General features: G+C 47.3%; 1 protein-coding gene across 1 annotated transcript in view; it reads left to right on the top strand.

Annotated features, from left to right (window-relative positions):
* KLHL15 (kelch like family member 15) overlaps nt 1–24,547 on the top strand; it is a 63,028-nt gene that overhangs the window by 4,934 nt on the left and 33,547 nt on the right. Inside the window, exon 2 of the mRNA XM_063956232.1 lies at nt 7,329–8,040. Within this exon, the coding sequence (XP_063812302.1) occupies nt 7,336–8,040 (705 nt within the window). The 5' untranslated portion in view covers nt 7,329–7,335. The remainder of the gene's footprint in view (nt 1–7,328; nt 8,041–24,547) is intronic.

Raw genomic sequence — 24,547 nt, 5'->3', positions numbered from 1 at the left:
AAGTCTTCTCAGGCAGCGCAGCTGCACGGGGGGGAGAGAAGTGTATGATGCCCATAGCGGCAGCAGAAAAGGCTGCATGGGTTGTAAGAATAGCATGGGCTATTAAGGTTATATATGTCTTTACACGATTTATAACCTGCACTGTGATTATAACTGTAAGCATGGCATGGGGGCCATTTTAACCATGCTTCCTGTTTGTGATTCCAGAACGTTCCTGTCCTACAACACTACACCACCGGATGGCGCAGGGGTGTTAGTGGGAATTTTGGATCAGGTTTCATATAGTATTGGCCACGTGCACTGCACTTCGCCATATAGATATAGACACACCTTAGTAACAATTTTACTGAGTCGTGCAAGTTGTCTGTCTTTGTATATTGTATTGTCTGTCTGCATAATGAGTAAGGCACCAGCAAAAACAAAAAAGCAGTTTCACTGCAATGTCTGTAAGAGTATGTTACCGGATGGATCTACCACATGTACAGTATGTTTTGTGAATTCAGCTATGAATACAATTTCCGCTCCGGTTTCAAAGCCGGTTTCATCCCCGGACCCTCCATGGGCAATGCTAGCAGATGTAATGGCTGAGTTGCAATCAGAATTGTCTGCCGCTCGACACGAGCGGGAAGCGGCAAGATCTGAGTCTCGGGTGAGACTGCCAGAACTACCGGAGGGGTCTCAGCCTTGCCAAAGGTCCAAGTCCACTTTGGGTAGAAGGGATAAATTTAATTTGTCTTATGATTTACCAGTTTCTGCTATGTTGCATTCTGACGATTCTATGCCAGACCTCACTGCGCAAGAGGAGGGTGAGGAGGGCGAATTAGACCAGCAGTCAGATAGTGAAGATTTTGACAGCCCAGGCATTGATAATCTCATCAGGGCAGTGCGTCAGTCTCTCAAGTTTACAGAGACTGAGGAGCCTCTGATAAATGATGAAGTCGTATTTACTAAACGACAAAGATCTCCAATGTGTTTTCCTGTTTTGGAATCTCTTAATAAGATGTTAGTAGAAACACGGAAGAATCCGGATTAACGGTTTTCTATACCTCGCCGATTTAAGTCTAGTTACCCATTTCCGGAGTCTGTGACATCTACATGGGAAAATCTGCCAATGGTGGATTCGTCTGTGTCAAAACTTACAAAAAAATTAACCATACCAGTACCAACGGCTACTACGCTTAAAGACCCTTCAGACCGGAAAATAGAAGCTATGCTAAAGTCCATGTATATAGCAGCAGGAGTGTTGCTTAGACCTGGGTTGGTTGGCATATGGGTAACTAAGGCACTAATGGTATGGATAACAGAACTCAAGTCTGGCCTACATGACGATCACCTTATACTTCTCGCTGATCAAATCTGTGAAGCTGCTGAGTATCTATGTACAGCTTCTACTGACGTCTGTCAGCTCACTTCTTGCCTTTCATCGTCGCTAGTTACGGCACGGCGAGCACTCTGGCTGCGGTCTTGGCAAGCGGAGGCAGAGGTTAAGGGAGGTATAGAGGCGTTACCTTACGGTGGTGAGAAGTTGTTTGGTCCTGAATTGGACAAATGGATTTCTGAGGCCACGGGAGGAAAGTCTGTTTTCCTACCATTGCCTCCAACTTTACCTAGACGAAAATACTTTGGCCCGGCGTTCAAATCCTTTAGACCTCAGCCCTTTCGAGGCCATGGTAGAGGAACAGCCACGCCTGATAGACGAGGTCGAGGACGTGGTTTTCAACAAACCAACGCCAGTCGTCGGGACGCTAAGGTCACCGACAAGCCAGTGGCATGACGGGCTCCCAGCCCATCTCGGATCTCCAGTTGTGGGAGCACGCCTTCAGACGTTCCATGTGGCGTGGTTCCAGACATCCACAGATGGGTGGATCCGCAATTTGTGTTTAAAAGGTTACAAGATAGAGTTCGACTGTCTCCCGCCACTGCGGTTTTTCAAGACAGGACTGCCTGTATCGGACGACAAGAGGGCGGTTCTGCAAATTGCCATTCAGTCTCTGCTGGATTCAGCAGTTTTGATTCCATTCCCTGTACACCAACAAGGTCAGGGTTATTATTCCAGTCTGTTTGTGGTACCAAAGCCGGATGGCTCGGTCAGGCCAATATTGAACTTAAAGGGCCTCAATCAGTACGTCACTTACTACAGATTCAAGATGGAAGCTCTGCGGTCAGTAATTGCAGGTTTAGAGCCACAGGAATTCATGATTGCGCTGGATCTCAAGGATGCGTACTTACACATTCCGATTTGGCCACCTCATCAGAGGTTCTTGCGTTTTGCGATACGGCAGAACCATTATCAGCTTCAGGCTCTACCGCTTGGCCCCTCGTCAGCGCCTCGGGTATTCACCAAAGTGATGTCTGTGATGATAGCTCATCTCAGATCCCTGGGAGTGATAATAGTTCCGTACTTGGACGATCTGCTCATCAAAGCTCCGTCTCAACAGATGCTCCTCCAACATGCATTGCTAACGTACAATGTACTAGTTCAGCACGGTTGGATTGTCAACTTCAAGAAATCACATCTGATTCCGTCTCAACGACTTAAATTCCTAGGTATGATTCTCGATACGGTAGATCAAAGAATTTACCTACCAGAACAGAAAGTACAGATTATTCGTCATCTGGTACAATTAGTGCTCAAGCCACGCACAGTCTCGGTATATTTGTGCATTCGCCTGTTAGGCACAATGGTGGCGGCTTTCGAAGCGCTTCAGTTCGGAAGATTTCACTCACGTCTTTTTCAACTGGATGTGCTCGCACAGTGGTCGGGCTCGCATCTGCAGATTCACCAGAGGGTGAGGTTGTCTCCACGGGCCATAGTATCTCTACTCTGGTGGCTCAAAGTACACAATCTAACCGCAGGGAAACGGTTTGTCGCCTGGAATTGGATAATTCTAACGACTGACGCGAGTCTCAGAGGTTGGGGAGCTGTAGTTCAGAATTGTCAGCTCCAGGGTCTCTGGGCGGATCACGAAAGATTGCGGTCTATAAATGTCTTGGAACTCTGGGCAATTTACAATGCGCTACGACAAGTAGTGCACATGCTTCGGTCTCACTGTCCAGGTGCAGTCAGACAACGCGACAGCGGTCACGTACATCAACAAACAAGGAGGAATGAGAAGCCGCATGGCCATGCGGGAAGTAGCTCGAATCCTCAATTGGGCCGAGCATCACCAAGTGATATTGTCGGCAGCGTTCATTCCGGGAGTGGACAACTGGGAGGCGGATTATCTCAGCCGTCGTGATTTTCATCCAGGAGAATGGGCATTAAATCCAGAAGTGTTTCACATGTTGGTCCATAGGTGGGGTTACCCTCAAGTGGACTTGATGGCATCTCGCCACAATCACTGAACGCCCCAGTATGTGTCCAGAACGCGAGATCCAAAGGCAGTGGCAGTGGATGCTCTCGCAATCGCGTGGCCGTACAGCCTTGTGTATCTGTTTCCGCTGCTCCCTCTGTTGCTTAAACGGATCAAAAGAGAGTCCGCCACAGTCATACTAGTGGCGCCTCATTGGCCTCGGAGAGCTTGGTCATCTGATCTCTGCGGACTACTCGCAGACTATCCTTGGCCGCTCCCGCTTCGTCCGGACCTGTTTAAAACAGGGTCCGTTCCTTTACCCTGATTTAGCGCGGCTGCGTTTGACGGGGTGGCTGTTCAGAAGAGAGGGCATTCCAGATTCGGTTATACCAACCATATTACGTGCTAGGAAGCCAGTTACGGCAGCTCATTATTAAAGAATTTGGCGTGTCTATGTAGGTTGGTGTGAAGTTCGGAAGTTTCCGACATAATCTTTCAAGTTATCCCGTCTTTTGTTATTTCTACAGACGGGGTTAGATGGAGGACTGCGTTTATCTACACTAAAGGTGCAGGTATCTGCTTTGTCAATTTACTTCCAAAGACGATTGGCTTTATGGCCGTCTGTACACGCCTTTCTGCAAGGTGTCCTCAGAGTACAGCCTCCATTCATTCCACCTACAGCGCCATGGGACTTGAATCTGGTTTTAGATTTTTTTTTTTTTACAGTCTTCATATTTTGAACCCTTACAACAAGTGGATATTTAGTTTCTCACTTGGAAAACAATTTTTCTCCTAGCCTTAGCTTCGGCAAGGCGTGTTTCAGATTTGGGTGCCTTGTCATGCAAGCCACCGTATTTGGTGTTTCATGATGACAGAGCGGAACTTCGGACGAATCCCGCTTTCTTGCCAAAGGTAGTGTCATCTTTTCACATCAATCAACCAATAGTAGTTCCTGTGTTAACAGAAGATTCTGGAACTTTGGATGTGGTATGCGCACTACGCGTTTATGTATCCCGAACGTCTACAGTTCGTAAGACGGATACGTTATTTGTTCTCTATGATGCTACCAAGACGGGTTGGCCAGCTTCTAAGCAGACCTTATCCAGATGGATTAAACTGACCATACGTCAGGCTTACCTTCATGCTAGGTTACAGCCGCCTACATCAGTAACAGCTCATTCCACACGTTCTGTGGGAACTTCATGGGCAGCTAGTCGTGGGGCTTCTACGACGCAGCTTTGCCGTGCGGCTACATGGTCATCAGTGCACACGTTTGTGCGCTTTTACAAGTTTGATACGTTTGCGGCATCAGCATCTAGCTTCGGCCGCCTAGTGTTACAGGTGCCAAACAGCTCTCCCGCCCACGGGGAAGCTTTGGTATGTCCCAAGAGTACTCCAGTGACCCCTAGTGGATGAAAAAGAAAATAGGATTTTGGCACTTACCAGGTAAATCCTTTACTTTGAATCCATAGGGGGCACTGGACGCCCACTCAGAGCAGTTTTACCTGGTTTGTGATAAGTTCAGAGGATCTTATGGTAACACATTCTCACCGACTGGTTCACATTTTCAAGATCTATCGGTTATGGTGTCAACTGTTTAGTTGTCAGTAACGTTATGTGTCAACTTTATTGTTGTCCGTTATATTATATGTCATTCTCCATTGTTGTCCTCTCTGTCGCTCCTGTTCGGCTCCGTAAAAAACACTGCAGTACTCTGGGAATATGGAGGGGAGGAGAGTTACTAAATTTAAATATTCAGTGCCTTGTTCTGTTAAAGCCGTCCATATCCCCCAAGAGTACTCCAGTGCCCCCTATGGATTCAAAGAAAAGGATTTACCTGCTAAGTACCAAAATCCTATTATCCACCCGCACCCCTGCAGTGCACATGGTTTTGCCCTACTGCTAACAAATTTGCTTCTGCGATCAACTCTGAATTACCCCACCATAGTGTAGTGTCTTTGTGTTCAATTCAGCATGGATTGAATAGTGCTGGGAAGGAGCTCCCGGCGCTATAAATTCAGCGCGATATTATGTCAGAGAAGGCCGGTTCTCTCGTACTAAACAGGGAGTTTAGTCTCAAACAGGCATTCTCCGACTTAACTACCCGGCGCGATGCTGTTGCCGAAACGCTAAGCGCAGTAAACCATATCGTGCCAGTACTTTTGACTGGTTTCTGCTCGCACCCCCTGAGGGAGGGGTGCAAGAAGAAATCCTCTCGTCTGGCATCACATTGCGCTGAATTAAATAACTCCGGGAACTCCAATCCCCTCTGAATTTGAAGTAATCTCTTTGAGTGACTGCATTTATAGACTCTAGTGAAGTGCTAGTCTATTGCGCTTGTGCAGGACACCAGGAAAATTGCGCAACACCTGTCTTCCCTGCAATTCCCTTCCTACTCATGTGCAAATCTCCATGAAAATGGGCGCTGCACCATTTTACTTGTTTTGCAGGGCTGCTGCAGGCAGAGAGGTGAGTACTAGTACTGAAGAAGCATGTATAGGCTCCGTAGATATGAGGGGCCCATTTGTATCACACACTGCACCCATTATAGATACGCCACTGTATAGGGAAAAATTAAATTCTTGCTTCTAAATATCTGGTTGGTGTGGATTGCTGCAAGGAGATTTAGGGCTAGTGTTGTGGAATCGGTATGTTTTACCGACAGATGGAATGACTGCTGTCAGTATACAAATAGCGGCATCCTGTCTATCGGAATCCCGGCAGCAAGGCGTCAAGTCCCCTTGCTTCACACGCCACAGGTTATGTTCCCACTCGGTGGCATGGACCCACCAACTGAGTGGGATTACCCTGCAGAAGTCGGGATTCCGTCCGGCGGTGTTTCACCAGCTGCCGGGATTCCGGCGTCAGTCTCTTGAACACCAGGAACCCAACAGCCAGTATTTTAACTGCACCCCAGTGGTGTTGCCCTTAGCAACCGATCAGATTGCAGCTATTATTTCTCCATTGTGTCTTACAAAATGATAAACCGAATCTGGTTGTTATCGGCAACACCTCCACTTATCTGTTATAGAAGCTTTAGTAAATCTACCCCTTAAGCAGCGTACACACAGGATGATATGTTGCCCGATCCCGAGGAACGGAGCAGCATATCTGGTACATTGTCTAGTGTGTACCCATGATACGTGCATTCCCGCAGGTCGCTAGCTACATTCTGTCGGCCCTGCAGCAGGGCCAACAATGGATAGTGTTAGCGATGACATGTTGCAGCTAACAGAACGTTTTCATTTTAATTCCATGTTTTTTCTGCTGTTCACATATGCAGATGGCTAAGTACAAGATAACCCCTGTCCAAGGTTACCTCCCACATTAGGGCTCTGTGCACCTAGGGTCTGATTCTCAGTCGCGCGCACGTTCGAATGCAGCTGCATCTGGCAAGTTTTGGCATATGACTCATGCCTGGTGGGCTGCTTACACATCTCTGCAAAGTTACAAGCACTTCATAGTCCTGTGCATCTCAGCCACTTCTCTTTGGCCTCTGGGCATTTCTAGGCGGCAACAAAGAATAATTTTGTGTGTGTGTCATAGGCGTCTGGCCAGAGTTGCTTATTATTCTTTCTCGTACATCTGCATAGTTATCGCCAAATTGAGACAGATCTCCTGCACCTGACGTGTGGTAGGTGGGGCTGTGCGATCAGATACTTGCTGCTCAGAATATGGGCGGCCAGTCATATTAGCGCACATTCTGCAGCCTGAACCCAGAATTACATTCCCATTACATGTGCGTAACATATCTTATCCATAATATGTGTAAAATCACAAATCGTATGATGAGTGAGAATCGAAATTCATGTTCCTGGATTGCAAAGTAAAGCACCCGTTAGTAATAGGTTTCGGATGTACTTTACCATTGCCTTTCTCTCTCGTTGCATGGTGGAAGATGTGTACGTGTACTGTTCATTGCAATGTTATGTTTTATCATTATTGTACATATATGCAACTTTTTATCAAGACAGTAGGTTTGTTTTCATAGGATTATGTTGATATAATGAACCAGTGTCTTAATGTGTTTCTTAGGTGATTCATGGCTGGGGACGTGGAAGGGTACTCTTCTTCAATCCATGGTAGCAGTGTCTCTGCTGGGTTCAGAGCACTATATGAAGAAGGCCTCTTGGTTGATGTCACCCTTGTGATAGAGGATCACCAGTTCCAGGCACACAAAGCGCTGCTGGCCACGCAAAGTGACTACTTTCGCATCATGTTCACCGCAGACATGCGAGAACGTGACCAGGACAAGATCTACCTGAAGGGATTGACGGCCACAGGCTTCAGCCATGTCCTCCAGTTCATGTACTATGGTAACATTGACCTTAGCATGGCTACCGTCCATGAAATTCTGCAGGCCGCTATGTATGTGCAGCTCACAGAAGTAGTAAAGTTTTGTTGCTCTTTCCTCATGGCTAAGATTTGTCTGGACAACTGTGCAGAGATCATGAGGCTGTTGGATGATTTCAGTGTTGATGTTGAAGGTATCAAGGAGAAGCTTGACTCCTTTCTACTCGAAAACTTTGTACCCCTTATGGCTAGGCCTGAGTTCCTCTCCTACCTTAGCTTTGAGAAGCTTAAGAGCTACCTGGACAATGACCGCCTGAGCCGGTTCCCCGAGATAGAGCTATATGAAGCTGTTCAGGCCTGGCTGCGACATGATAGGAGACGCTGGAGGCACACAGATACCATCATTCAGAACATCAGGTTTTGTTTGATGACCCCATCCAATGTCTATGAGAAGGTTGGTGAGTTTGAAAGCACTAGACAGGATTCACCACTTAGCTAGGGCTTCATAACACTGATAGGTAAGATACAACTAGACCTCTTACCAAAGAAATCAGAAAAACCAATGGAAGCCGTGAGAAGCTTTTTCTGTATACAGTTTTTTTTTTTCTTCTGTTATTACATTATTACACAATAAACATTAATTATAGATATAAATATGGCGTTATCCAACTAATTCAGCTACTCTGTTAGTATGGAGCCTCCACTATCATTTCTTATATTCTGTTTACTGTAACTTCTTACACATTTAGTATTTCAATTGTTCTTTGTTTTTTTTTATGTTTTTTTTTTTTTTTTTTTTTTTTTTTTACCCTGACTGGTCTAGTCTGTTCCACCAAAATCATTTCTGTGCTTGTTTGTAAAGCTGGGTACGCACTAGTGACTAGGTGATATGTCTTTCTATCTGGCGGATCGGACAGTCATATCGTGCACAACAGGTAGTGTGTATGCACTACTGCACGCTCCCATGTGCAGACATCTGGGTCGTCTCATCTGCTGTGCTGCACAGTCAATGGGATGACCAAGCGGCCAACAACATGCAGCTAATGAACAATATATCATGCGTGTGTATGAACGACCAATGTATCGTTACATCGGTCGTCCTGTCTGCTGCAATCTGTGATCGCCTAGTGTGTACCTGGCTTAACAATCATCCTTGCCCAGCATTAAAAGTTTGTGACTCTTCCAGTGCTGCTTATACCAGCTCTTTTGCACTTCTGTAGTATCGAATTGTTGGTGCTTAGTCCGTTTCTTCCAAAGTTGCCACAGAAAGGACAGACGTGAAATGCAAAGAGATTGAGTTTTGGTGGTTGATTCTTCCCTAATGCTGAGTACACCTGGTGCGATTCAGGTTACGGCCGATATCGACTCTATTCCCCCTGAACTGCCCGGAGGCATGAACTACCGATAGTCAATATTGGCCTGCCTGCACAGTCTATTTTATTCTTGCGATACCGACCCCGCGGGAGCGCGCATCGACATCGCAAACTGTATACACCCAGTGTGATATGCACTATGTTTTCTACCGATATGGACTACAGCAGTGGTCTCCAACCTTAATTGGGTTGTGCGCTACTTTCGGAAAATAAAACCTATGAAGGAGCTACCCCCTCCCACGCGTGCGTTCCTGCGAAAGTGGGTGTGGCCTCACAACTACAGGTAATGCCCCCCCGCATAGTGCCAGATACACAAATAATGCCTCCCAGCAGTGCCCGATACAGTGCCTCCCAGCAATGCCCCACACAGTGCTAACCCTTGCTGGTTTCTTCTACTGCCGCCGGTGCTGTTCCTCCTGTATGAGGGACGGAAGGGGAGTAGAGCGTAGCGCGCCTCTCCTGTGAAGTCCGGAGAGCAGCTGCGGTGAGGCTGACAGTCTCCGGCAGCGGACATTTAAAATATGGTGCCGGTAAGTGAGCCAATCAAAACTCGTGGTCTGGCAGCCAATTAGGTGCGGCCACTGCCGGTCCACGAGCTCTGGCTGACGGCCGGCACTATATAAAAAATTAAGTGCCAGTGACTGCCCAAGCCCGTGAGCTACCGAAAATACTACGGCGAGCTACCGGTAGCTCGCGAGCTACGGGTTGGAGATCACTGGACTACAGTATATAGTCTATATTGTTAGTTAATATCGCACCATGTGTAGACCCCGTTAGTCAACTAGCTAGATGTTGTCAATTGAAGAGGAGAGTGGCTGCAGGTGTTCAATAACAATTATTATTATTCTTAGGTGGATGGAAGTGTTGTGATCATAGTATCAATGACATGCTAGTAGTCTATGGTTGATATATTTTGTTTACAAAAGTGCTATTGGTGGCCCTGTTTCTGATCTGTGGCATCTGCTTAGTTATAGTGCTATGTTTTCTTTCTCTTTTTGTATTTTTTTTTTTTTTATTACAAGCAGACCCTTAACCCCACCACTTTAATTAAAGTTAAGAAAGGCTTTCATATACGTGAGCTTTCCGTGAAGAGAACTGCAAGCGTATGCATAGTGACTGCTAACTGGGCAGTGTACCACAGGTGGCATGAGAACAAACTGTGTGAAAACTTAGGAGTTGTAAAAAGATGATTCAGATATACATGGCTAGTCATCTACACGTTACAAAATGTAGTCTGCACTATGGGAAATTGGACCCTAAAATGCTATTTATTTTCAATAAGTGCTTGCAACCTTTACAAATACCATCATGAAAAGAAAGTAGTAGCTTTTCTATGTGCACTGACCGTTATTACATTTTATTTATATGGCACCACAAATGGTTCGCCATATAAAGCGTTTTCATCTGTAAAAATGTCAAACCTTTTATTGGTACTATATGCTGCAAAAAGGCAGAAAAAGATTTCAAAATTAAAGATAAGAAATTATGAATTAAACGGCATTTTGTGTAAACCAAGATCAGCTGTACCTTGTGTACTCTTGATAAAGGTAATGTCTTATGAGAGGTAAGTGTTCAAGCAGAGTAGGCTTGTAAACGTCTGAAGAAATACGGTCTTGTTATTGTCAAGCTGAAGGTTCTACAGTAAAGCACACTTCTTGCCTGATGTAATGTCAGATTTATAATGAAGAGTAACTATGTATGATTTCTTTATTCAGAAAAAAATCTCGTTTTTTTGGGCGCCTGAGCTCTCGAACAGCCGACTTTTTGCAGATTTTGGCTTGCCACCTCAGAAGGTTGTGAGCAGAGATAATGTAGTCGCACTCAATCGGCAAAACAGTTCAATAGCTCCATCTGCTGGCCATTACTCATGGGCACCTGAACAAACTATTTAATTCTCCCCTTTTGTATTCTTACAGAATTTAGACCTCACTAGTATGGTGGGACATATATTCCTGTAGGATTAGATCTGTATCCCCAGGGAAAATGCAAAATGATGTTAAGTGTGGCTCATCTTGCTTAACTCACTGTCCTTTTAATTTGATTCCATTATCCTGCATGTAATATATCAGAATAGGAATTCATGCACTGTTGGTTAATGATGTGATGCACATTAGGACAGTCTATCCATATCTAACTATTGAAAAGTTTAATGGATTGTACTCCTTTTCCTATAGATTCAAACTGACCGTTCTATGCCATGCATTTTGATGTTATTTATTAAGAATTCTTTCTTTCTTGCATTATCCTCTCATAGCTTGCATGAAGTGGTGCTTGAACGTTTTTGAACCCTTCAGAATTTTCTATTTCTGCTGAAATTTGGCCTAAAACGACCTCAAACTTTCACACAAGTCGTAAAAGTAGGTCGAGAACCAAATCAAACAAATGAGGCAAATTACGTGTGCTTTTTTATTTTATTTTAACTTAAGTAAAATTTTCCTAGATTTCATATCTGAGTGGCAAAAGTATATGAACCTTCTCTTTCAGTATCTAGTATGACCTCCTTGTGGAGAAATAACTGCATTTAAATATTTCTGGTAGTTGATTAGTCCTGAACATCGGCTTGGAGGAATTTTACCCCATTTGTCTGTACAAAACAACTTCAACGATGTTATGTTGGTGGGCTTACTTATGCAAGTAAATGCCCATACACACTAAACAATCTGTCGGTGATATTGACAGCAGTGGGGTGCCGCCATCGGCAAGTGCATACACACTTACTGATGCCAGCGTGTAAGGGAGCGACAGCAGGGGGAACGACGCCCATGCAGCATGGCTGTCATTAATGAGGACCTTCCTCGTCTGTACATGTTTAGACGAGGGAGGGGGTCGTTAATGATGCGTAGGAGCGCGCATCAATAAGGACATTAAGTGTATACACTGGGCAAGATTATAAAAGATCTCGCTCAGAATGGCCCTTTTGAGCGAAATTTTTTTATTTCTGCAGCGGGGTACACTGGTATTCCACAGGGAATAACATTGGGGTGTAGAGTTGGATCTTGATCCAAGGCATTAACAGGCTAAAGCTTTGACTGTTCCCAGGATGCACTGCACCGCCTCTATAGCCCCGCCTCCAGGCACTGGATCTCAGTTTGTAAGTTGGTGCATGCAGCTAACAGGTGGGGCTGCGCTAGGCAGCCCTAATAAGAGCTTTTTAAGAAGAAAAGACTTCAAGGGCCGCAGCACAGGCATGTCAGGCTGACGTTCTGTGCTGCGGCTCCATCACCTCCCCCCAGCGGCGCTGCATACTCACGCACCCTGGTTGCTGGGTACTTGCAGCGGAGGCGCTCCGGTCATCAGGCACGCATTACCGCTGCTGCTCTCCTGGATCGCGTGGCCGCACTTCAGGGAGGAGGTAAGAGGGTCCCCCGGTGGGACCCACCGAAATCACAATCCGGTCAAGGACCCAGGAGACTGACTTCGCCACTGGCGTGGACATTGTGGCCGTGCAGGGACACCACGATATACACCAGGGCAGGGAGCACAGGTCGAATTGACTAAAATCTGTTTATTATAGGCTCCGTAGTACCCAGTGGTGAAGTCTAGCAGAGGGGATAAGGTGCTGACCTGTAGCCCCTCCCCCAGCTCCAGGCGCCATCTACAGCATGTGTTCCCGCCCTGGAGCTGCATCTCTCTCTCTCTCTCTCCCTCACTCCCTGTCGGCGTTTGGGGCGCCATTTCATAGAGCTGCGCTAATCCTGGTACTGCTGGGCACTGTTTCCTCTGTAAAACCGCTGCGCATTTACAGGACACTTAAGTATTCTACATATCATTTAGACAGTGTTAGTTAAGAACAAGTGCACTACTATATGAATATTTAGTACAAGTATTCTATGATATACATCCAGTGTTTACTGTGCATTGTTATATCTGTATACATACATATCTCTATGTAGTATTACTAGTCCAGTGCAGTCTTATTGTTTATATGTAATAATTTCTGCATTTTACCTGTGACTGTGTGTGCCTATAGCTGCTATGTTGATTCTATTCTGTGTATCGAACATATTGCTATCACTATATTCTGTACCCTGGGGATCTGAGTGCGTCAGGGTCTCGTATACCATATAGTGTTCCACAGGATATACTGTTTTTTTCTGCTGTGGGGTACACTGGTCTCCACAGGGAATGACATTGGGGTGTAGAGTAGGATCTTGATCCAAGGCACCAACAGGCTCAAAGCTTTGACCTTCTTCCCAGAATGCATAGTGCCGCCGCTCAGTTTTGTAGTTGGTGCCATGCAGTAAGCAGGCATACAACAGGGGGGCTGCTCCAGCAGCCCTAGGAAAAAGCTTTTTAAAGATAAATGAAGACTTCAAGGGCTGCAGCAGAGGCACTGTAAGTGCTGGATGTCAGTCAGACATCTCCTGCTGCAGCTCCATCACCTCCCCCAGCAGTGCTGTACACTCCCACGCCCTGGTTGCCGGGTACCTACAGTGGAGGCTCCGGTTTTCTTCCTGTTAGACACACGACCGCTGCTCTCCTGGATCATGTGGCTGCACTAAGGGAGGAGGTAAGTGGGTCCCCCTGGCGGAACCCGCTATAAATCGCGATCCCGTGCGGCCAGTGGACACTGTGGCAGTACAGGGACCCCACTAGACCACCAGGGCATGGGCACAGTTCGGTTTTCTCTCATAAAACCATTTCTTTAAGCCCCCAGTACCCGGTGGTGAAGTCCAGCAGGGTGATAAGGCTTTGACTTGTAGCCCCTCCCCCTGCCCCAGGGCGCCATTTAGAGTAAATGCTCCCGCCATGGAGCTGCATATCTCTCTCCCTCACTCCCTGTCTGCGTTTGGGTGCCATTAGGACAAGCTGAGCTGATCCTGGGACTGTTTGGGCAAATCCTCCTCTGGAAAGCCGCCTGCCTGTCAGCGCTGTGCATTTTACAGGACACTTAAGTATTCTACATGTCTGCTGTCAGTATTAGTTTAAGAAAAAGTACATTTAGTCAGGGTTATATAGTACAAGTACCCTGTGATGTACATCCAGTCTTTACCACGGAGAGTTGAAACTGCTGTCGGGCTGTAGTACTAGGATCATGTCCAGATGTTTCTTCTGTAAGGAATAAACCCCTTTTTTCTTTTCATCATCAAAACGTGAGTGCTGGTCTTTTTTTCTTTTCTTTTGCAAAAGTGAGTATCTGTATCAATTTCCAGGACCCTGCACCACCATGTCAGTTTAATTTGATTTTTACTGAGTGCTGTCATTATAGTGTATAGCTATTCATAGTACTACTATGTATTGCTGGTCTAGTGCAGTTTTATTGCGTGTCATCATTTCTGCATTGTACAAATTGTGACTCTGTGTGTGTGTGTGCATATAGCTGCTGTGTGACCTCCATTTCGTGTATCTCACTCAGATTGCTATCCCTATATTCTATAACCTGAGGGGGCTAAGTGCGTCCGGTATATCATTAATATAGAGAGTTCACAGGATATACTCAGTGTGTATTTTTCTCTGATTTCTAGTCACCATATACCTCTAGAATTCCCTGTTTGTGCTGAAATACACTGCACAGAGGGTTCTTGTCAAGTATTGTGCTGCTGATATTGTACTGTTGCCTTGCATTGAGCTTTTGATTGTCAGCTACAAAGGGCAACGGTGCTGGGGCTGATCCCACATTGTGTGGTGTTGACGCTGCAGACACATTTGAGGACAACATAGCAGCTGAGGGTTCAGGTTCTGGGGGTTCCTTACCCCCCAGTGGGACTGTAGCAACGCGGGTTCAAAGTGACCCGCCTTGGGCTACCTTCTCTACGCTATTGAAAACGCTGGTAACTAGACTAACGTCCAATCGGTTACAGCAATTGAACCAATCACTGACTCGCCCGCCTAAGACCAAGGGGTCCTCTAAGCTGGCAATTACTTCCACACAATCCACCAACGTACCAGACACCTCGGCTGATGAGGATGGCGTTTATACTGACCCCACAGATTCTGATGCGGAAGCTGTTTCACAGGTGGATGTTCCTGACTTGTTGGAGGCTATCGGGCTCATTCTTCAAGTTAATGATGACCCGGAGCCTGACGCTGCCCCTAAGAAACCGGACAGGTTTTAAACGTCAGAAAGTGGTTAAACAAGTTTTACTTCACTCTGACCATTTAGTCGACATACGTCAGGAGTCCTGGGGAAATCCAGGAAAGAAATTCACGCCTCACAAGAAGATGCTGGCTAGTAAAAATTGGGAAACACCCCTGCCAGTGGATTTGCAGGTGGCGCGGCTGGTGGTATCCTCAGCTCTGCCTGCAATTACTGTCACGTCCCTGAGAGAGCCGACGGATAAGCGCATGGAGGGTTGTTTAAAGGCAATTTACACACTAACCGGTGCTGCACATAGGCCCACCATTGCAGCGCCATGGGCTGCAGAAGCTGTGGAAGCGTGGGCTCAGGAGCTGGAGGCGGAGTTGCGGTCCAACGCTTCTGATCATGCTAGACAATGCTTGTCATATATTGTCACAGCGTCTCATTACTTTAAGGAGGCGACTTCTGATGCCGGTATTCTGGCGGCCAAGGCTTCCACTACGTCCATTTTGGCTCGCCGGATTCTCTGGTTACGGTCCTGGTCGGTGGATCTGGACTCTAAGAAAACCCTGGAGGTACTCCCTTTTAAGGGAGACATTCTCTTCGGAGAAGACCTCAACAAGATAGTGGCTGACTTAGCCTCTTCTAAAACAGCATGTCTACCTAGTACTGCTCCTTTGGTGCCGAAGGCTAAAAGTACTCCATTTCGCTCCTTTCGGGAAAGCGAAAGGTCAGGCGTAACCGAAACTGGTTCGCACCTCCAAACCCAATAAGCCCAAACCCAAAAGGGCCTGGGCTGCCCATCAGCCTGCTTCCAAAACTGACACACCTGCCGGATGACGGGGCGGGGATCCCAGGGTGGCGCGGCCGACTTCTAGTGTACACCCTGGAATGGTTGAGGACCACTTCCGATGCCTGGGCACGGGAAGTCGTCACTCAAGGTTACGCAGTATCCTTCAAGAATCGTCCCTCTCATCGAATTTGCCTGACAGACGTCCCTTCGGATCAGATGAAGGCAAAAACTCTTCAGTCGGTGGTAGTCCCTCCTGGACACACGAGTGGTAGTACAGGTGCCTCTGGCTCAGAGAGGCAAGGGGTACTATTCACCGCTATTCCTAGTCTCGAAACCGAATGGGTCATCCCGGTCCATTCTCAACCTCAAGTCCTTGAACAGATTTGTGAGAGTCTCCAAGTTTCGTATGGAAACTCTTCGCTCTATTGTACTAGCCTTGGAACCTGAAGATTATATGGTCTCCCTGGACATACAGGATGCTTACCTGCATATACCCATTGCAGTGTCGCATCAGCAGTACCTGAGGTTTGCGGTTGGCAACCTCCATTACCAATTTCAGGCGTTGCCCTTTGGTTTGACAACAGCTCCGTGAGTTTTCACCAAGGTCATGGTGGTAATGACGGCTGTACTCAGCCGTCAAGGGGTCAGGATCCTACCGTACCTGGACGACTTGTTGATCCTGGCGAATTCCCCAGAAATTCTCCTACACCATCTGGATCTGACGATCCAGTTTCTGCAAGCCCACGGGTGGCTCATCAACTGGAAGAAAACTTCCCTGGTCCCTGCTCAGAGCATGGTGCACCTGGCGGCGTTGTTGGACACTCACAACCAGCGGTTGTTCTTGTCTCAGGAGAAAGTCTTGAAGCTTCAGGACAGGATTCGATGCTTCCTATCTCGGCCGCAAGTGTCGATACATTCGGCAAATGCAAGTGCTAGGTCTCATGGTTTTCGGCTTTTGACATGGTGGAGTACGCTCAATTCCATTCCCGCCCTCTGCAGAAGCTGATTCTTGCCAAGTGGGACGGCCTGCTTCACCGGATCAGGTCTCAAATGATCTCCTTGTCTCCGGAGGTTCATCTGTCACTGAGTTGGTGGATACAGTACCAACAATTGAGCAAGGGTCGTCCCTTCTAGATCTCCAACTGTGTCCTTTTAACGACGGATGCCAGTCTGCGGGGTTGGTGCGCGGTGTTGGAGCAACACTCTCCAGGGTCGGTGGACCAGAGAGGAATCTCTCCTCCCGATAAACATTCTGGAATTGCGGACAGTGTTCAATGCGTTGGAACTGGCCCTGCCTTTGTACTGGAACAGGCCTGTTCTGTATGAATCGGGCAACGCCACCATGGTGGCGTACATAAATCATCAAGCCGGTACGCGAAGCCGAATAGGAATGATGGAAGTGTCAAAAATTCTTCGATGGGTGGAACGCCATCTGCCAGCAATATAGTCTGTGTTCATTCGAGGGGTCCTCAACTGGGAAGCGGACTTCCTCAGTCGTCGGGACGTATAGGGTGGGAGTGGAGCCTTCATCTGTAGGTCTTCCAACTTCTTGTGGACAATTGGGGTCTACCAGATGCAGACCTGATGGCGTCTCGACGCAATCACAAGGTTCGGCTCTTCTGAGCAAGGACAAGGGATCCTCAAGCAGCGTTTGTGGATGCACTGGCGATTCCATGGAACTTTCGGCTGCCATATGTGTTCCCTCCAGTGTCACTCCTGCCCAGGGTACTACAGAAGTTCAAGCAAGAAGGAGGAATACTACTAGTCACTCCAGCGTGGCCCAGACGGCATTGGTTCTCAGACCTGCAGGGTCTCTTGATCGAGCGTCCTCGTTTACTTCCTCAACGCCCAGATCTCCTCGTTCAGGTCCCTTGTGTTTACCAGGATCTGGCAAGACTGGCTTTGTTGGCGTGGCTCTTGAAGCTTCACTCCTGAGGGCCAAAGGATTTTCTGAGACGGTTATTCAAACTATGTTGAAGGCCCGCAAACCGGCTTCTGCACAGATTTATTATGGAGTCTGCAATTCTTACTTCACCTGGTGTGCTGCTAAGAATTATGAATCATACAAGTTAGTACTTCCAGACTTTTGGCTTTTTTGCAACAAGGCCTGGATTTAGGACTTCACCTGGACTCCCTCAAGGTTCACATTTCTGCCTTGTCTGTGTGGTTTCAGCAAAAAATTGTATCTATTCCTGACGTTCATACATTCACTCAGGGCTTACTACGGATTCAGCCTCCCTGTGGCTCCATGGGATCTGTCTGTGTTGTTCTTAATGCCCTTCAAGAGTCTCCGTTTTAACCTCTTGAGTCTGTGGACCTTCAATGCCTTACGCTTAAGGTCATTTTTCTGTTTGCTATTGCCTCTGCTAGGAGGGTGTCAGACTTGGGCACTTTGTCCTGTCATCCACCCTTTCTGATTTTCCACCGTGGTGGTGTCATCTTTCCACCTTAACCAAGAGATTGAGGTTCCAGCCTTTATTTCTTTTGGTTTGTCCTCCAAAGAGCGTGGTTTTTTTTGGTGGTACGGGTTCTCCGTATATATGTAGAAAGGACTGCCTCTATCAGGAGGTCAGAATCTTTTTGTACTTTTTGGTTTTCTCAAACGTGGCTGGCCTACGAATAAGCAGACCTTGGCCAGATGGATTAGTATGGTGATTGCACAAGCTTGTGCGCAGGCTGGACTCCCAGCTCCTGCTGCTATCAAGGCCCATTCTACTTGGTCTGCTGGACCTTCTTGGGCGGCCCGCCCGCTGAACAGTTGTGCAAGGAGGCTATGTGGTCCTCAGTGAACACGTACATCATCAGGTTCTATGCCTATGATACTTCCGCCTCCCAGGATGCTTCCTTTGGATGCCGGGTTCTTGTGCCCGCTACAGTGCGTCCCCTCCCATGAGGAACTGCTTTAGGACATCCCCAATGTTATTCCCTGTGGAATACCAGTGTACCCCGCTGCAGAAAAGGAGATTTATGGTAAGGCTTACCATGGTTAAATCTCTCTGCAAGGTACACTGGTTTCCACAGAGAGCCCACCCGGACGCACTTAGCTTCTTTGGATTTGTATGGCATTAGCCGCTAGTCCCTTCCCCTGACGTGAGAATGTGGGTCTGTGATTAACATCTACTGTCTCTCTTACCTGCTACTGCATTGGACTGGTTAACGAAACCGAGCTCCAGTGCCTGGAGGCGGGACTATAGAGGAGGCGGTGCAGTGCATCCTGGGAACAGTCAAAGCTTTAGCCTGTTGGTGCCTCGGATCAAGATCCAACTCTACACCCCGATGTTATTCCCTGTGGAAACCAGTGTACCTCGTAGAAAGAGATTTAACAATGGTAAGTCTTACCATAAATCTCCTTTTTCTCGTCTAGTGTGTATGGGCCTTAACTCCCATAAACTGCTCGCTTCAGGTCCTTCCATTTCAATTGGCTTAAGATCAGCACTTTGACTTGGCCATTCCAAAACTTTTAAATTTATTCTTTAACCATTCTTGGTCCAATGACTTGTGTCCTTTGGGTCATTGTCTTGCTGCAATACCCAGGTTCTCTTGAACTGCAGCTCATGGACAGATGTCCTGATATTTTCATTTATAATATTCTGGTACAACTCAGAATTCATTGTCCCATCAATGATGGCAAGTTGTCCTGGGACAAAACCGTGATGCCACCGTGTTTCACAGATGATATGAGGTATTTTATGCTGGAATGCAGTGTTCTCCTTTCCCCAAACATAACGCTTCTTATTTAAGCCAAAAAGCTCTATTTTGGACTCGTCTGTCCACAAAACGTTGGGCTCAATTCAATTCAGTGAGAGAGTTTGTCTTCAAATTCGTGACTTTACAAACTCCCGTGCATCACGGGAATTTGATTGTCAGGAATGTGTTTCTTAGTCTTCAATTCAAAGGGGTCAATTCTATTCGGCAACTAAAGAATAGCGCCGGGAATTAGCTCCCGACGCTATTCAATTCAGCTAAAGTTAAGTCGGCGATGTCTCGTTCTCGCCGACTAAACAGGTAGTTTTGTCGGGAGAACGGGCATTCTCCGACTTAACTACCCAGCGCGAGGCTGATTCCTCGCGCCGGCCGCGAGGCAGCACTTTTGTCGGGTTTCTTCTCTCATCCCCCGGGGATGAGAGAAGAATTCCCGACAATTGCGGGCAACTAGTAGCAGAATTGAATAGCGTCGGGAGCTAATTCCCGGCGCTATTCTTTAGTTGCCGAATAGAATTGACCCCAGAGAGGGATATTGTAATTAGTCTGACTTAAATCTAATTGTCGGGAATTTGCAAACTCCCGGGAATTTGCAAACTCCCGGGAAATCAATTGTCAGGAATTTTGTTTTGTTTTTTTTGTTTTTTTTTAGTCTGCAATTCACTTCAGGGAGGGATATTGTAATTAGTCTGACTTAAATATGCAAGTCGGGGGAAGGGACAGGAAGGAGACTTATTTTCCCTCCTTTTACTCCCAGGAATGCAATGTTAAGGCAAGACTTTGGAGTAGAAGCCACAACCATTTTGGTACCGACATGAAAGGAATGGTAGCAGCAGTGGGAAGCAGTATATTGTTCTGTGGAAGTGTGAAAAAACATCAATCATCGCTTTATAATGTGACTTAATTGTCGTTGGCACCAGTAGGGTAAGCTTGCTGGCACTGTGACAGCCAAAGGCTGGGAATCTCTAATAATCACACATAACTGGGATTGGTTTAGGCCAGCTTGCTTGGCATCATCAATATGGAAGTGTAATGGTTGAAGATCTTGGGCAATCGACTTTAGCTGTGTTTTCTTTAGTGTATCACTTACTATCTTCCATTCCTCCGGAATGTGTTACAGTATTTAGGCACTGGTATGGTATTCTTTTAGGCTCCATTCTGCAGACCTGTCCAAACCACTTTAAATGCTGTCTTTTAATATAGGATTCAACTGTGGGTTGGTCTTTGCATAGTTTTCAATCTGACTAGATTGCTTAGAAGTTAAGCACGGATCTCTCCGTGAGTACCCCCACAGCGATAGCAATGCGCGGCCCCACGCTTCACTATCGCTGGTGCTAGATTATCTAGCACATCACTCATTTCACCGCTGGGTGACATAAGCGACCCCCTCCACCTCACTCAGCACACATCTCTGGGGAAATCTCCCTGTGTGTATGGGGCTGTAGTGTACTGTAGGTGGGGCCGGGAGTAGAGATTAGCAGCAGTATTGTAGTGTGCGCAGGGTGAGCGGTGTAGAGTACAAGCAGTAGTAAAGTGTTTTTTTTATTTTATTTAGTAGTGTAGTGCAGTGGTTTTCCAAACTCTTTTGTATCACCACCTGAGTATCAGAATTTCTCTGACGTCCTAGTGGATGCTGGGAACTCTGTAAGGACCATGGGGAATAGCGGCTCCGCAGGAGACTGGGCACAAAAGTAAAAGCTTTAGGACTACCTGGTGTGCACTGGCTCCTCCCCCTATGACCCTCCTCCAAGCCTCAGTTAGATTTTTGTGCCCGGCCGAGAAGGGTGCACACTAGGGGCTCTCCTGAGCTTCTTAGTGAAAAGTTAAGTTTTAGGTTTTTTATTTTCAGTGAGACCTGCTGGCAACAGGCTCACTGCATCGAGGGACTAAGGGGAGAAGAAGCGAACTCACCTGCGTGCAGAGTGGATTGGGCTTCTTAGACCATTAGCTCCAGAGGGACCGAACACAGGCCCAGCCTCGGAGCTCGGTCCCGGAGCCGCGCCGCCGGCCCCCTTACAGAGCCAGAAGCAAGAAAAGGTCCGGAAAAATCGGCGGCAGAAGACATCGGTCTTCAACAAGGTAGCGCACAGCACTGCAGCTGTGCGCCATTGTTACTCAGGCACACTTCACACTCCGGTCACTGAGGGTGCAGGGCGCTAGGGGGGGGCGCCCTGAGCAGCAATGTAAAACACCTTGGCTGGCATAAATACACCACATATAACCCCCAGGGCTATATGGTTGTATTTTAACCCCTGCCAGAATTACCAAAAAAGCGGGAGAAAAGGCCGCCGAGAAGGGGGCGGAGCCTATCTCCTCAGCACACGGGCGCCATTTTCCATCACAGCTCCGCTGGAAGGACGTCTCCCTGACTCTCCCCTGCAGTCCTGCACTACAGAAAAGGGTAAAAAAGAGAGGGGGGGCACTAATTTGGCGCAGTTTTATATTAACAGCAGCTATAAAGGAAAAGCACACTTGATAGTGGTATTCCTGTATATATATAGCGCTCTGGTGTGTGCTGGCATACTCTCCCTCTGTCTCCCCAAAGGGCTAGTGGGGTCCTGTCCTCTATCAGAGCATTCCCTGTGTGTGTGCGGTGTCGGTACGTTGTGTCGACATGTTTGAGGAGGAAAATGAGATGGAAGCGGAGCAATTGCCTATTATACAGTTGTCACCCCCTAGGGAGTCGACACCTGAGTGGATGAGCTTGTGGAAGGAACTGCGTGACAGTGTCAGCTCCTTACGACAGACAGTTGACGACACGAGACAGCCGGCTAATCAGCTTGTGCCTGTCCAGGGGTCTCAAACGCCATCAGGGGCTTTAAAACGCCCGTTACCTCAAATGGCAGACACAGACACGGATACTGACTCCAGTGTCGATGATGAGGAGACAAACGTGACTTCCACTAGGGCCACACGTTACATGATTGAAGCAATGAAAAATGTATTGCATATATCTGATAATACAAGTACCACTAAGAAGGGTATTATGTTTGAGAAAAAACTGCCTGTAGTTTTTCCTGTATCCGAGGAATTAAATGAAGTGTGTGATGAGGCGTGGGTTTCCCCCGATAAAAAACTGATAATTCCTAAAAGGTTATTGGCATCGTACCCTTTCCCGCCAGAGGATAGGGCACGTTGGGAAACACCCCCTAGGGTGGATAAAGCGCTCACACGCTTGTCTAAACAGGTAGCACTACCCTCTCCTGATACGGCCGCCCTAAAGGAACCTGCCGATAGAAAGCTGGAGAATATCCTAAAATGTATATACTCTCACACGGGTGTTATACTGCGACCAGCAATAGCCTCAGCCTGGATGTGCAGTGCGGGCCTGGCGTGGTCGGATTCCCTGACTGAAAATATTGATACCCTTGATAGGGACAGTATATTATTGACTATAGAGCATTTGAAGGATGCATTTCTATATATGCGTGATGCACAGAGGGATATTTGCCGACTGGCATCAAGAGTTAGCGCGCTGTCCATTTCTGCAAGAAGAGGTTTATGGACGCGGCAGTGGTCAGGTGATGCGGATTCTAAAAGGCACATGGAAGTATTGCCTTATAAGGGGGAGGAGTTATTTGGGGTAGGTCTATCAGACCTGGTAGCCACGGCAACTGCTGGAAAATCCACATTTTTACCCCAGGTAGCTTCTCAACCTAAGAAGACGCCATACTATCGGGCGCAGTCCTTTCGGCCCCATAAGGGCAAGCGGGCAAAAGGCGCCTCATTTCTGCCCCGAGGCAGAGGGAGAGGAAAAAGGCTGCAACAAACAGCCAGTTCCCAGGAGCAAAAGCCCTCTCCCGCCTCTGCAAAGTCCTCAGCATGACGCTGGGGCTTTACAAGCGGACTCAGGCACGGTGGGGGCCCGTCTCAAGAAGTTCAGTGCGCAGTGGGCCCACTCGCAAGTGGACCCCTGGATCCTTCAGGTGGTATCTCAGGGGTACAAATTGGAATTCGAGACGTCACCCCCCTCGCCGTTTTCTAAAGTCTGCTTTACCGACGTCTCCCTCAGACAGGGAGGCAGTATTGGAAGCCATTCACAAGCTGTATTCCCAGCAGGTGATAATCAAGGTACCCCTCCTACAACAGGGAAAGGGGTACTATTCCACACTATTTGTGGTACCGAAGCCGGACGGCTCGGTGAGACCAATTTTAAACCTGAAATCCTTGAACACTTACATACAAAGGTTCAAATTCAAGATGGAGTCACTCAGAGCAGTGATTGCAAACCTGGAAGAAGGGGACTATATGGTGTCTCTGGACATCAAAGATGCTTACCTACACGTCCCAATTTACCCTTCTCACCAAGGGTACCTCAGGTTTGTGGTACAGAACTGTCACTATCAGTTTCAGACGCTGCCGTTTGGATTGTCCACGGCACCCCGGGTCTTTACCAAGGTAATGGCCGAAATGATGATACTCCTTCGAAGGAAGGGAGTTTTAGTTATCCCTTACTTGGACGATCTCCTGATAAGGGCAAGATCCAGGGAACAGTTGGAAGTCGGGGTAGCACTATCTCAGATAGTGCTGCGCCAGCACGGTTGGATTCTCAATATTCCAAAATCGCAGCTGATCCCGACGACACGACTTCTATTCCTAGGGATGATCCTGGACACAGTCCAGAAAAAGGTGTTTCTCCCGGAGGAGAAAGCCAGGGAGTTATCCGAACTAGTCAGAAAGCTCCTAAAACCAGGCCAAGTCTCAGTGCATCAATGCACAAGGGTTCTGGGAAAAATGGTGGCTTCTTACTAGTGATGAGCGGGTTCGGTTTTACTCGGTTTTACTCGGTTCTCAAAACGGCATCTTATTGGCTCACGGATGTCACGTGTTTTGGATAGCCAATAAGGTTCTGTTTTGAGAACCGAGTAAAACCGAACCCGCTCACCACTACTTCTTACGAAGCAATCCCATTCGGCAGATTCCACGCAAGAACCTTCCAGTGGGATCTGCTAGACAAATGGTCCGGGTCGCATCTTCAGATGCATCAGCGGATAATCTTGTCTCCAAGGACAAGAGTGTCTCTCCTGTGGTGGTTGCAGAGTGCTCATCTTCTAGAGGGCCGCAGATTCGGCAT

The sequence above is a fragment of the Pseudophryne corroboree genome, chromosome 2, assembly GCF_028390025.1.
Source record: "Pseudophryne corroboree isolate aPseCor3 chromosome 2, aPseCor3.hap2, whole genome shotgun sequence".
Classification (NCBI taxonomy): domain Eukaryota; kingdom Metazoa; phylum Chordata; class Amphibia; order Anura; family Myobatrachidae; genus Pseudophryne; species Pseudophryne corroboree.
Note: the sequence above shows the minus strand (reverse complement) of the source record. Positions and strands in the feature narration are given on the sequence as shown.